Raw genomic sequence first — 14,901 nt, forward strand, 5'->3', positions numbered from 1 at the left:
ACTCCCTGACATAGCAGCCATCTCCCTCTCTCCCTCATTAGCCTAGCAATCTCCCTCATGTCACCTAACCCACATTACACTGTTACACCATAGTTACCTCCCCTCCTGCATTCTGCAGGATACTCCCTGACATAGCAGCAATCTCCCTCTCTCCCTCATTAGTCTAGCAATCTCACTCATGTCACCTAGCTTACATTACACTGTTACATCATAGTTACCTCCTCTTCTGCATTATGCAGGAGTCTCCCTGACACAGCAGCAATCTCCCTCTCTCCCTCAGTAGTCTAGCAATCTCCCTCATGTCACCTAGCCCACATTACACTGTTACATCATAGTTACCTCCCCTCCTGCATTCTGTAGGAGACTCCCTGACATAGCAGCAATCTCCCTCTCTCCCTCATTAGTTTAGCAATCTCCCTCATGTCACCTAGCCCACATTACACTGTTACAGGGCCTTTTCTGTGCGTGTGCGCTGTTGCGTGCAGTGCCCCCTAATCTGCAGCCGGTTTGCCACCTTTTACACAGACAAGATGATAACTGGAAACACCTCTATGCAGTGAATGTGCCAGGTTCCACCCTGTAAATGCTCCATTTCAAGCACCTTATTACCTAACTGGTAGGTGATGCCCGCAGAATATGCCACTGGTGCCCGCAGAATATGCCACTGGTGTCCACAGAATATGCCACTGGTGCCCACAGAATACTGACTATTATATGCCCACACCTTACTCTATATTACACACCTATGGGCACTCTTGTCTAACAGAGGGAAATGTTGTCCCACCACAGAGATGTACATGACAACTCGATATGAGCACAAGTGACATCCGATATCTGGGTCTGGATCACACTGACGATCCCTGTCCCGCGGGACGCGAGGCACTGAGACCTCACGCCATCTTATATTTAATTGCAGGAATTCTTATTTCACTAATCTTCAGCCCATTAAGAGGTTTCCCTCTGTTCCTCTGTCATTGCAATCAGGCACAATTTGCTTTAATTGGGGATTAATTTTTAGGGGAGAAAAAGCATTTGGCGATGAAAGATGAATTCCGCCTCCCCGCGCTGATATCAGGCACACGTATGTACCATGCTCTCTGACCCGCATCATGACAACGACATGCAGGTCTTTCATGGTATGTGAGACACATGTGTGTTGCTATTAGATGTATTGATACAGATCCTATAGGTGCAGTGCACCTGCAGACACACTAGGGGGTGTACTTTCCCAATCAATGGCAGATTTAGGAAATGGGGGCTACAAGCTCAGATAGTATAAAGATGGCAAGGGATACGGTCCCTAGGACCGTACAGCCGATACAGCCGACATGTGCCGACAGGCGGTATTTCATGCCCTACCATCCACTAGGGCGTGGAGGGAGAATCAAATAGTGTGCCCGCAGCATGGCAAGCGCAGTGGTGCACTTTGAAGGTGTCCATGTCGACTATGTTGACATTCAGGATGAAGAAAATGTGAAAAACTCATGTAGAACTTTTGACTGCTAACCTTCCTATTGTCGACTAAACCGTAAATATTAAGTATTCCTTGAATGTATCAGGAGGAATAATCTCCAGTCCCCAGGAGGGATCAGCATTGCATCGGGTGCCCGGTCTACCACCATTCTGAGATGGGGGTAGCCCTGTGTAGCCTATAGGCAGGGGGGACAAAGGGGGGGGGGGGGGGGTCAGTGCTAACCGCACATACGCAAACCTCTGGCACCCAGTTGAGCACATCGCTGATTATCGCTGGTGCCCTTACAGTGCCGCTAGTTTTGCCTCTGACCCAGCACTGCACCCATCACCCAGCAGCACAGATCACAGCAACACCCCTCACCCCCAGCAATCTTCATCCACAGAGCCATAAGTAGACATTTTAGTGCCTTCTGCCTACAAGCATTGGCACCCCCCTATATTAATAAGCACAGCACATGCAAAATGAGGGTGGTATTGTTGGGAAGAGGGGTGTTCACACAAGAGTAACCCAGATTCAAATTAAGCCACACAGTACTGCAACCTTATTCACATAACACCACACAATAGCCACCTTATTCACATTACGTTATATAGTAGTATCCTTTTGCCTCACCCCCTTCCCCAGGCCACAGAGGTTAGGTCTGTGCAATTATTATTATTTAGGCACCACAGTGTTCAGTACCACCGCCCTTGTCGCTCCCCTGTGACCACATTTTGCTTGGTACTAGTAGGGACATATTCAGTCCCTTAAATCTATGATTACATTTCATTACCTTTTGGATGTTGACATTTTGCTTGTGTCATTCTATTCTCAATGTCAACCTACTGTATTGCATGTCAACATTTTGGTACCAGCCTATTGACTGTCTAGTCACTCTATCTAGACACTGTTGACCTTTTAATCGGGAACCTTTCATTCTGTACCGTGGAGCATGATTGGTCGCTTCTATACAGATCTGTGCAGGGCATTTTTCAGTGGCCCCCGGCTGGTCCGCGGCGTGCAGTAAGGCAGCGCAGGGGTTAATGCTGTCGCTGCGCTGGGGAGCATGAGGGGATTGTGTGTGTTCTTGTTGCTGTAGTGACACCTTCTGGGCACTGCTGTGTATTACAGCCTGGGTGCTATTAACCCCGAACAGGATGCCGCCAGCGATCTAGTTCAATGACGTGACGTATAAAGGGTCGACAGGAAAAAGGTTAGCAGTGTCTAGGTCAATCCCAAAAGGTTGACATAGGCAAAATGTTGACACGTGAAAAGGTTAACATGATTTGGCGGGGTGTCATTTGTAGATATTAATGACTTGTCGTGCTTCGGCAAACTTTACCACTCCCATTTGGTGTCCACGTAGATGAAATAGTCGACACATGAAAAGGTTGACGTGACTTTTCATATATATTTGTTGCCAGTGTCAACATCTGTTGACATTGCCTCCCCATGAGTGAAGCGTGTATCCCACAGGGCTCGCCTTCCCCTCTTCTCCTCCCATGTTTCATACATGGGCCCACACTGCGCTCGCCATAATTTACCGTTCCCAATTCCAGTCCACGCTGATCGCAAGTCCAAAGAAAGAAAAAAAAATGTGAAAAATTGATGTCGCCCGTTTCCAAGTCAATCTATGGCCTGTGTCGACCTTTTGTCAATGTTGACCGAGTGCAAGTCAATCATTCATGATCGACCTTTTGACTGTTGGCGCATCATTCGGAAACACGGTACTTGTGTATTTTGGCGGCGCCCCCGATTTCCATCGCGCAATGTTTTAATCGCATCGCATGCCATGCCCGCGAGGGGCAGCGGTACGTGTCCTCCGACTTTTTCATACCCCCACTATCCACGTCGGCGTGGAGTTGAGAATAGAAAGCGTGGCGAGGGGACGCAGATACCTTCACAGGTATCAGAGTCCCCTCGCGGCCTTCACAGGTATCCGCATGCGCTCGCCACGCTTCGGGCTCGCTGCGCTCGCCACACTTTCTATTCTCAACTCCACGCCGACGTGGATAGTGGGGGTATGAAAAGGTCGGAGGACGCGTACCGCCGGCCCTCGCGGGCTCGCTCCACTCGCCACGCTTCGGGTTCACGTTTATAGTGGGGGGGGGTGGCGGGGGGGGGTGCATTTAACATTGTAAGCACCCATTAGCGTGCTTATACAATGTTTAATCGCATCGCATCGCATTGTATGCCATATACAATGTCATACAATTTTAAAATTGTATGGCATTGTACAATATCGCGTCGCATCGCATACCATCGTATGCCTTATGGTATGCGATGCGATGGGCGCCGCCAAACTACACAAGTACCGGAAACACTTTTTTGTTTTCCTTTGATTTTCTTTAGCGGAGGATTGTGGGTAGAACGAGTCTGGTTATTGCTGAGTTTGTAGCTTTCCGCCATGATGTCCGATGTGATGATAATCAGAGCGTGAGGTTCTCTCTGTACATACAGAATGGTGACACTGTCAGCCAGATTACAGCAGATGTATTCACAGGAAGGTTCCGGGTGTTTCCCGCATTACAGCGGAGGCTGCGCAGAACGATTCACCAGCTCCGGAACTATAATTCAATGATATGGGTGCGATAACACCACAGGTGTTAGCAGCCGGCGCAGACCTTGCGCACCCACCTGTCCACTCCCGTAGGGGACATAACTGGGCCTCAATCTTAGAAACATTTGTGTTTAATTGTTCGCAGGCGAATCCGTTGGAGCCGCGATCCTGGTTAATTTCACGTAATAAGAGATGTGATGATCTTCAGGACACGCCCACATTAGGGTGAGGTGACCCTCATCCATCAGGTCAATTCGTGAAATAGTCCGACCACACACAGTCTCATTTCTACATTATAAAAGAACTATATTTGGGAGCGGGTCCTTCTCGCTGTGATTGTGAGAGCCCCAACCCCCTACCTTCCCCTGAGTGGGGAACATGCATCACTTACATAAGGTCCCTGACACATCCGCCATCTTCCCAGCTACACCGCCGCAGCTTCTGCCCTCAGGTGAATGGGATCAGAGCAATCGCTGAATATTGATCTGTTTATTTAGATGCATTTCTGTAGTTACAGGAAACGTTCAGTAAACTGCGCTGTAATGTCCCCGGGGAATTCCAAGTAATAATCCAGTCTACTGGGTCTGAGGGGCATAATGGGCTGGCGGCGGACTACTACCTTCCCGAATCTGATCCACTGTGTGGTACGCTAAGACGTGGCAATACTGCTGTGGTACGCTGTGATGTGTCAATACTGCTGTGTGGTAGACTGAGACGTGGCAATACTGCTGTGTGGTATGCTGTGACGTGGCAGTACTGCTGTGTGGTACGATGTGACGTGGCAGTACTGCTGTGTGGTACGCTGTGACGTGGCAAAACTGCTGTGTGGTACGCTGTGACGTGGCAATACTGCTGTGTGGTATGCTGTGACATGGCATTATTGCTGTGTGGTATGATGTGACGTGGCAATACTGTTGGGTGGTACGCTGTGCGGGGGCAATACTGCTGTGTGGTACGCTGTGCGGGGGCAATACTGCTGTGTGGTACGCTATGACGTGACAATACTGCTGTGTGGTACGCTGTGACGTGGCAGTAATGCTGTGTGGTACGCTGTGACGTGGCAGTAATGCTGTGTGGTACGCTGTGACGTGGCAATACTGCTGTGTGGTACGCTGTGACGTGGCAATATTGCTGTGTGGTACGCTGTGAGGTGGCAATACTGCTGTGGTACGCTGTGACGTGGCTATACTGCTGTGTGGTATGCTGTGACGTGGCAGTACTGCTGTGTGGTACGATGTGATGTGGCAGTAATGCTGTGTGGTACGATGTGATATGGCAGTAATGCTGTGTGGTATGTTGTGATGTGGCATTATTGCTGTGTGGTACACTGTGACGTGGCAATACTGCTGTGTGGTACGCTGTGAGGTGGCAATACTGCTGTGTGGTACGCTGTGACGTGGCAATATTGCTGTGTGGTACGCTGTGAGGTGGCAATACTGCTGTGGTACGCTGTGACGTGGCTATACTGCTGTGTGGTATGCTGTGACGTGGCAGTACTGCTGTGTGGTACGATGTGATGTGGCAGTAATGCTGTGTGGTACGATGTGATATGGCAGTAATGCTGTGTGGTATGTTGTGATGTGGCATTATTGCTGTGTGGTACACTGTGACGTGGCAATACTGCTGTGTGGTACGCTGTGAGGTGGCAATACTGTTGGGTGGTACGCTGTGAGGTGGCAATACTGCTGTGTGGTACGCTGTGCGGGGGCAATACTGCTGTGTGGTACGCTGTGACATTGCAGTACTGCTGTGTGGTACGCTGTGACGTGGCAGTAATGCTGTGTGGTACGCTGTGAGGTGGCAATATTGCTGTGTGGTACACTGTGAGGTGGCAATTCTTCTGTGGTACGCTGTGACGTGGCTATACTGCTGTGTGGTATGCTGTGACGTGGCAGTACTGCTGTGTGGTACGATGTGATGTGGCAGTAATGCTGTGTGGTATGCTGTGATGTGGCATTATTGCTGTGTGGTACGCTGTGATGTGGCAATACTGCTATGTGGTACGCTGTGACGGGGCAATACTGCTATGTGGTACGATGTGATGTGGCAATACTGCTGTGTGGTATGCTGTGACGTGGCAGTAATGCTGTGTGGTACGCTGTGACGTGGTATTATTGCTGTGTGGTATGCTGTGATGTGGCAATACTGCTATGTGGTACGCTGTGACGGGGCAATACTGCTATGTGGTACGATGTGATGTGGCAATACTGCTGTGTGGTACGCTGTGAGGTGGCAATACTGCTGTGTGGTACATTGTGACGTGGCATTACTGCTGTGTGGTACACTGTGAGGTGGCAGTACTGCTGTGTGGTATGCTGTGAGGTGGCAATACTGTTGGGTGGTATGCTGTGAGGTGGCAATACTGCTGTGTGGTACGCTATGACGTGACAATACTGCTGTGTGGTACACTGTGACGTGGCAGTACTGCTTTGTGGTACATTGTGAGGTGGCAATACTGCTGTGTGGTATGCTGTGACGTGGCAATACTGCTGTGTCGTACACTGTGACGTGGCAGTACTGCTGTGTGGTACATTGTGAGGTGGCAATACTGCTGTGTGGTATGCTGTGACGTGGCAATACTGCTGTGTGGTACGCTGTGAGGTGGCAATACTGCTGTGTGGTATGCTGTGACGTGGCAATACTGCTGTGTGGTACGCTGTGAGGTGGCAATACTGCTGTGTGGTATGCTGTGACGTGGCAATACTGCTGTGTGGTATGCTGTGAGGAGGCAATACTGCTGCGTGGTATGCTGTGCGGGGGCAATACTGCTGTGTGGTACGCTGTGACGTGGCAATACTGCTGTGTGGTACACTGTGATGTGGCAGTACTGCTGTGTGGTACATTGTGAGGTGGCAGTACTGCTGTGTGGTATGCTGTGACGTGGCAATACTGCTGTGTGGTACGCTGTGAGGTGGCAATACTGCTGTGTGGTATGCTGTGACGTGGCAATACTGCTGTGTGGTATGCTGTGAGGAGGCAATACTGCTGCGTGGTATGCTGTGAGGAGGCAATACTGCTGTGTGGTATGCTGTGAGGTGGCAATACTGTTGGGTGGTATGCTGTGAGGTGGCAATACTGCTGTGTGGTACGCTATGACGTGACAATACTGCTGTGTGGTACACTGTGACGTGGCAGTACTGCTTTGTGGTACATTGTGAGGTGGCAATACTGCTGTGTGGTATGCTGTGACGTGGCAATACTGCTGTGTCGTACACTGTGACGTGGCAGTACTGCTTTGTGGTACATTGTGAGGTGGCAATACTGCTGTGTGGTATGCTGTGACGTGGCAATACTGCTGTGTGGTACGCTGTGAGGTGGCAATACTGCTGTGTGGTATGCTGTGACGTGGCAATACTGCTGTGTGGTACATTGTGAGGTGGCAATACTGCTGTGTGGTATGCTGTGACGTGGCAATACTGCTGTGTGGTACGCTGTGAGGTGGCAATACTGCTGTGTGGTATGCTGTGAGGAGGCAATACTGCTGCGTGGTACGCTGTGACGTGGCAATACTGCTGTGTGGTACACTGTGATGTGGCAGTACTGCTGTGTGGTACATTGTGAGGTGGCAGTACTGCTGTGTGGTATGCTGTGACGTGGCAATACTGCTGTGTGGTACGCTGTGAGGTGGCAATACTGCTGTGTGGTACGCTGTGAGGTGGCAATACTGCTGTGTGGTACGCTGTGTGGTGGCAATACTGCTGTGTGGTATGCTGTGAGGAGGCAATACTGCTGTGTGGTATGCTGTGAGGAGGCAATACTGCTGTGTGGTATGCTGTGCGGGGGCAATACTGCTGTGTGGTACACTGAGGTGGCAATACTGCTGTGTGGTACGCTGTGACGTGGCAATACTGCTGTGTGGTATGCTGTGAGGTGGCAATACTGCTGTGTGGTATGCTGTGAGGAGGCAATACGGCTGTGTGGTATGCTGTGAGGAGGCAATACTGCTGTGTGGTACGCTGTGAGGTGGCAATACTGCTGTGTGGTATGCTGTGAGGAGGCAATACTGCTGTGTGGTATGCTGTGAGGAGGCAATATGGCTGTGTGGTATGCTGTGCGGGGGCAATACTGCTGTGTGGTATGCTGTGACGTGGCAATACTGCTGTGTGGTACGCTGTGACGTGACAATACTGCTGTGTGGTACGCTGTGACGTGGCAATACTGCTGTGTGGTATGCTGTGCGGGGGCAATACTGCTGTGTGGTATGCTGTGACGTGGCAATACTGCTGTGTGGTATGCTGTGCGGGGGCAATACTGCTGTGTGGTACACTGAGGTGGCAATACTGCTGTGTGGTACACTGAGGTGGCAATACTGCTGTGTGGTATGCTGTGCGGGGGCAATACTGCTGTGTGGTACACTGAGGTGGCAATACTGCTGTGTGGTATGCTGTGAAGTGGCAATACTGCTGTGTGGTACGCTGTGACGTGGCAATACTGCTGTGTGGTATGCTGTGAAGTGGCAATACTGCTGGGTGGCATAATGTTGGGTGTGGGATCCAGATAATTTGTACACATCGCCTAAACGTTGTCATGTCAACATAAACAAAAGGTCGACATGGCTACATGAAAGGTTGACGCAAGTTTTTCACAATTTATTGGATTTTTTTGAACTTTCTCATACTTTACCATCCATGAGGGAATGCTAACGTGGCCTGATAAAGGTAAACCTGACCCCAAGCCTTACACGCCGACTTATGCCTCATCTACAGTTCCTCGTGCCTCATACGGGAAATCCGATCTGTAGATGTTGTATATACACGCAGTACTGTGTGTCCTATGTCACTGCTGGACCATCTGCCACGTACAGATCCCAGCGCGGGATAAATGGGTATTTGTGTGGTAATAATCCTTCCTTGGTGACCCACGGCGACAAAATATAAAACCTCCGGGTGGGAATTATTATTAACAGTTTCCTATATAGCGCACACATACTGTATTCCGATATGGGGAGAGGATCAAACACTGGAGGGATAAAGTACCAGCTCATAACCTCCTGTCAACCTGTAACATGACAGTTAGGAGCGGAATGGCTGGTACTTTATCTCTCTCCAAGGGTCAGGGCACCTATCGTCTATCACTGGATCATTTACTTTCTGCTTATATCTATATAATAATCTCCTCAGTCTGTCCTGTCTGTGACATGTCTGCACCACTCCCTCCAATGACTCCCACCGGTATGGGACAGAACGGTGTGGAGGGGTAATCTGCGTCGGGGAGGGTTAATTATATACATCATGGAAGGGGGCAGGACGGGCTGAAGCAGCAGGCAGACTGAGGAGACCTGACATGTACCAGTCTGATATACAAATATTGAATAGTGTTGGTATATTGTACTCACTGTTACATGCACACTGGTGATAGGGCAGAATGGGTTATCACACAGCTTAATAGGGGCTGCGGTGCGGGGATGGAGATACAGCTTTATGGACTGCTGGTAATCTCAGGTCAGGATATTTCTGTTACACTGTAAAGTCTCACAGAGAGCCAAGAATGTCTGCACATGCTCAGTAGAGATCTTGGTGGCCATCTTGGGATAGAGCATGAAGCTGCCCTAGAGAACTGGAAGAATGAAGTATACTTACTAGCGCATTCACCTGTTAGCACCACAGGTATGATGAGCACCGTCCCCTTATCCCCTGACTCTTAGGATGCATTCAGGCCATAAGTACGCAGAACAGGTGCCCAGAGGAGATTGCTCTGCGGCCTCTATTGTGTCTGGCACAGCGGCCGTCACCTCCTCGGGTTAGTAGTGCACTGACGGATCCTCTCATTCTGTGTCTTACAGGGTACAAGTCGAGTTCTACGTCAACGAAAACACCTTCAAGGAGCGAATGAAACTGTTCTTCATCAAGAACCAGAGATCTAGTGAGTTTTTCATGGGTTGTTCTGCAAGTGACAGACGTGGCTGGGCGTCAGTCAGTGGCTTCCACGTAACGCTTACTGACTTGTGTGGCAGAAAAAAAGGAGGGCGGTGAGCAGGGCTGAATGAAAATTACTGTACCAAATGAATCAATGTTATAACAATTTAATGACACAATAAAAAATGTATTAAATTTATATTAATCTGAATTAAAAGCACATTTGCTGGACCAATACTGACTTGTGCTTGTGGCCCTCACTCCCCTGACCTACACTCACACCTGCACCCTATACCTGCTACATCCTTACACTATCCCAGAGGATAACTCTGAGCTAGGCCTGCCCAGTGCTTTAATGCTGGTAATCTCACACCTCCCATTACCAGCACTGCAATGCCGGTACTCCCAGACATCCCATTACCTGCGCTGCAATGCTGGTACTCTCAGACATCCCATTACCTGCGCTGCAATGCCGGTACTCCCAGACATTCCATTACCTGCGCTGCATTGCCGGTACTCCCACACCTCCCATTACCTGCGCTGCATTGCCGGTACTCCTACACCTCCCAGTACCTGCGCTGCAATGCTGGTACTCCTACACCTCCCATTATCTGTGCTACAATGCTGGTACTCCCACACCTCCCATTACCTTTGCTGCAATGCCGGTACTCCCACACCTCCCAGTACTTGCGCTGCAATGCCGGTACTCCCACACCTCCCATTACCTGCGCTGCAATGCCGGTACTCCTACACCTCCCATTACCTGTGCTGCAATGCCGGTACTCCCACACCTCCCATTACCTGCTCTGCAATGCCGGTACTCCCACACCTCCCATTACCTGCACTGCAATGCTGGTACTCCCACACCTCCCATTACCAGCAGGCCAGGGGTAAATGCACAAATTGATACCGTTACATTGGAACATCTTTTGTCTTAATTCAAAACATTAATCTCCTTCAATCTGTCAGGCTGACACTTACCTGTAGTTTTGTTGTACAGTCATGTTTCTTGCCCTGTGTACGGTCTGTGCTGATGTCCTGCAGTAATATTGTGTATATAACAATATTTGAGCCTTATTTTACACGTCCGTCTGTATGGTGCAGATTTTACGCTGCGTGAAGCTTGCATTCAATATGCGCCGCCTAAATAACAGGAATAGGCTTGTGAAAGGGTTAAAGGGCTGCTCATCCACTGTGCTCAGGAAGGAAACACCTTTGTGGTTATTTGCTGCCACCAACTGGCGGATTGTAGTATAGCAGGAAAGTTACAGTACTGCAATAAGTGTCCATGCTCAGGCGATGCCAGTCCTAAAGGTTTCATGAATTGCAACGTTAAATAAACATTCAGCCCCCCACCCCACCCCCCCGCCACTGAGGTGCAATGGAGTTAGTGGGATTATTATAATGTGATTCCGTATAACTATTTTAATCAAGGGGAGCATATCCATGTATGTTGTTTCTGTGCAGGGTAAATATTGGCTGCTTCTGCATGTAGCCCACACATTAGATGGCTTCATTCTTACACTGCAATTTAGATATTAGTTTGAACACACCCCACCCAATTCTAAATCTCTCTGCACATGTTACATCTGCCCCCCTGCAGTGCAGCACTGTGTTACTCAGGTGCACATCTTACATCTGCCCCCCGCAGTGCAGCATTGTATTACTCAGGTCCTCAGTTTCTGCCTTTTTTTTTTTTTACTTTGCTTCCAAAATTAGAATCACTCCCTATTTTCAGTGGGCTATTTTATTGGGCTGCATCTGTAGTCATGAGTATTCATCCAGGCCACCTCCCACGTGCTTGCACCTCGTGTTATCTGTCTGTCCCCCTTTTCCTACTAGATTGTAAGCTCCTCAGAGCAGGGACTTCATCGCCTCACATGTCACTTACTGCTCTCTCCTACTCAGCGGCCATCTTTGCCCGCATACTCCCCCGCTGGTAAATGCCCATATTCTCCCAATGGCTGCCAGCCCCTAGTAGTACACTGTCTGCTCCCTCGCTACATACATCTAAGCTGTAGTGTGTATTGTATTGTGGTGTCTTGTTACCTGTACTTATTTTTGTTATTTATTTACTGTAATGTTACGTTTTGCCTCCCTGTACTGTTCTATTGTGTGCCCTCTGTACAGCGCGGCGAAACACGCGTGGCGTCTTATAAATAAAATTTAATAACAATAAAAATCCTACAGTAGTGCCTCATGCCTCGTGATGTCACTGATGTCTGTCATTGGAGGAATCCCGGAGGAATTCTCCTCCAATATTGGTCCTGCGCACAGATTTGCTGATCTCCCTTTGGATTGAAGCAAAGGGCCACACATAAGAGATTTGGGCCCCTGACCAACGCTGATCCCTCGCCTTGTTCTATCTCCCATCCCTAATTCTCAGATAAGTTTATAACCATTTTATCCTGTACAAGTAAGCCCGCTCAATGCAAAAGCTTCGAAAGCTAGTCTGCTACTTTCTGTGTTTGTGCATGTGCGAGAAAGAGATGTAGTTTCACTATATATATATAGGTGACGCCTGGTGCTCTGTACCCATATGCGGGGCCATCACGCTGACGTCATGGTTTAATACACACTATCTGATTGGCCACTTGATGTGTCGGAATTTGCTCGCCCACCTGTGGCGCCGGCCCTGGTGGACTGCCCGTAGACACAGCCCAATGCATTGATGCGTCTATTGCTTTACTTTATCGCGTAATCGTAGCCGCCGAGTCTCCCTTAGTCTGCGTATGCCGCAAACCATCAATGCTTTTCCCCAATGGTAACAACATCGGCCACGTTTATGTCACCGATAGACAGCTCTACTCTCTGGGGCCTGCAGCAACTGCGCCATGGTACCCGCAGGACCACCCAGTGCCAACCCCCCCAGTTTTTCCATGTTGGTAACGAGCTGGTAGTGAGCACCAGGCTATGATGCCAGTGTGAAAGGTGCAGAGCAGGGTAATACATGCCAGGATAGAGGGTGGCACAGATGAGGATTTGGAGGTGGGGTGGCATTATCTGAATGCTCTGCTCCCGGCGCCCATGGCCCTGTGTTCTCTGCGCCCACACCTACGCCTCCCATCGCTGCGAGCACTGGTTATTGCTGCAGCCGCTCATTCTGCATCCTCAGCGCTGCGTCACCCACCAGTCAGCACAAGGCCGGGAAATCTCCTTGTATCTGTTGTCCGCCTACTTATAATCTCATTGCTCATTTATAGAGCCGTGGGCAGAGCAGGCTGCGATCGGAGCGCCGTCAGAGATCCCGGATGTACAGCGTCCTCTGCCATTGTGTAACTCAGAGATACGTGCGCTCATTGTCTGCTATCTGTCGCTGTCACCGTGTAAGATTAGATGCCGCCTACACCAGCAGGACGGGGCTGTGTCTGCGCCGCCATCACCGCTGTATCCGGCTTCTCCCTGGGGAAACGTCACATAAAACAGTCAGTGCGGCCATCATCGACTCGACCTCTCAGTGGACCCAATTCACACCTAATTGCAGGACAAGTTTGTGCTCAAAATGGGCAAAACCATAGTGCAGTGCAGGTGGGGCAGATGTAACATGTGCAGAGAGTGTTAGATTCTGTGTGTGTGCATGTGTGAGATGTAGCTGATGTGTCCGGCTTCACACCGGGCGCAGGTTTACTGGGTGGAACATTTGAACCCTTTTCACCGAATTAGAATTTAAATTTTAAAAATCCCAGCTTGGTACAAATAACTGTCACAGTTTCCAGACCACCCGGCAGGCCACATGTTCCAGGTTTGCCGGCAGTTAAAACGGTCACATTTTCCAGAGCACAATGGTGATGCACAATAAATGACAGGTAGACGTATTAGCACATAACATTGAAACAAAGCAACTCATTACAATTTATATATATATATATAATGCAGTCGGATGCAACTAAATTATCGGCACTCGGGATGCCAGCTGATAAAATCCTGACACCTGGCATCCTAATCGTAAGTGTGCGGGGTTTCACAGCGTTAGGCTGGGGGGAGGGGGAGGGGGTAGATTTAGGCACTAGGAGTGACTTACAATTAGGCTGTGGGGGAAGGTTAGGCTGTAACCTCTATTGGTCCGGCAGTGTCGGCACTTCTAGGCTGCAGAATATCTGCCAGCCAGAGCCTGATTGGCCGCCTGGGTGACATTACTAGTTGGTTGAGGTTACTAAAAAGATTTAATGCGTGCTATTCTTTTTCTTTTCTGTTTCTGGGCTTCCCTCCACGCTGCCGACACCTGCCGACACAATTAGCGGTGTCTCCGGTGTAACCTCTCTGCTCTCTCTGTCCAGGCCTCAGAATTCGTCTCTTCAACTTCTCCCTGAAGTTACTCTCCTGCCTCCTGTACATCGTGAGGGTCCTGCTGGACGATCCGACGCAGGGGATCGGATGGTAAGGCCGCACTGCATCCTCCTGTATGGGTCTCTGCCAGGGGGAAACTAGCAAATCATGTATCACCCGCAGCCAGACCGCGTTCCCCCATCCTGAGGGGTTCTAGCTGCGTCTCCGGCGGACCATGGGCCTGATTCAGAGCTGTTACCATACTGCACTGCAGGGGGGCAGATGTGATGTGCACCCGGGTAACACCATGCTGCACTGCAGGAGGGGGAATGCAACATGTGCACCTAGGTAACACCATACTGCACTGCAGGGGGGCAGATGTAACATGTGCACCTAGGTAACACCATGCTGCGCTGCAGGGGGGCAGATGTAATATGTGCACCTAGGTAACACCATGCTGTGCTGCAGGTGGGCAGATGTAATATGTGCACCTGGGTAACACCATGCTTCACTGCAGGTGGGGCGGATGTAACCTGCACCTGGGTAACACCATGCTGCACTGCAGGGGGGCAGATGTAACATGCACACCTGGGTAACACCATGCTGCTCTGCAGGTGGGCCAGATGTAACGTGCACCTGGGTAACACCATGCTGCACTGCAGGGGGGCAGATGTAACATGTGCACCTGGGTAACACCATGCTGCACTGCAGGGGGGTAGATGTAACATGTGCACCTGGGTAACACCATGCTTCACTGCAGGTGGGGC

General features: G+C 49.9%; 1 protein-coding gene across 1 annotated transcript in view; it reads left to right on the forward strand.

Moving 5' to 3' along the window:
- KCNT1 (potassium sodium-activated channel subfamily T member 1) overlaps window positions 1–14,901 on the forward strand; it is a 208,404-nt gene that overhangs the window by 133,927 nt on the left and 59,576 nt on the right. Inside the window, 2 exon segments of the mRNA XM_083161136.1 lie at window positions 9,796–9,875; window positions 14,146–14,245. Of these exon segments, the coding sequence (XP_083017262.1) occupies window positions 9,796–9,875; window positions 14,146–14,245 (180 nt within the window).

This window comes from Crinia signifera, chromosome 9, assembly GCF_055691185.1.
Source record: "Crinia signifera chromosome 9, ASM5569118v1, whole genome shotgun sequence".
NCBI classification, from domain to species: Eukaryota; Metazoa; Chordata; class Amphibia; order Anura; family Myobatrachidae; genus Crinia; species Crinia signifera.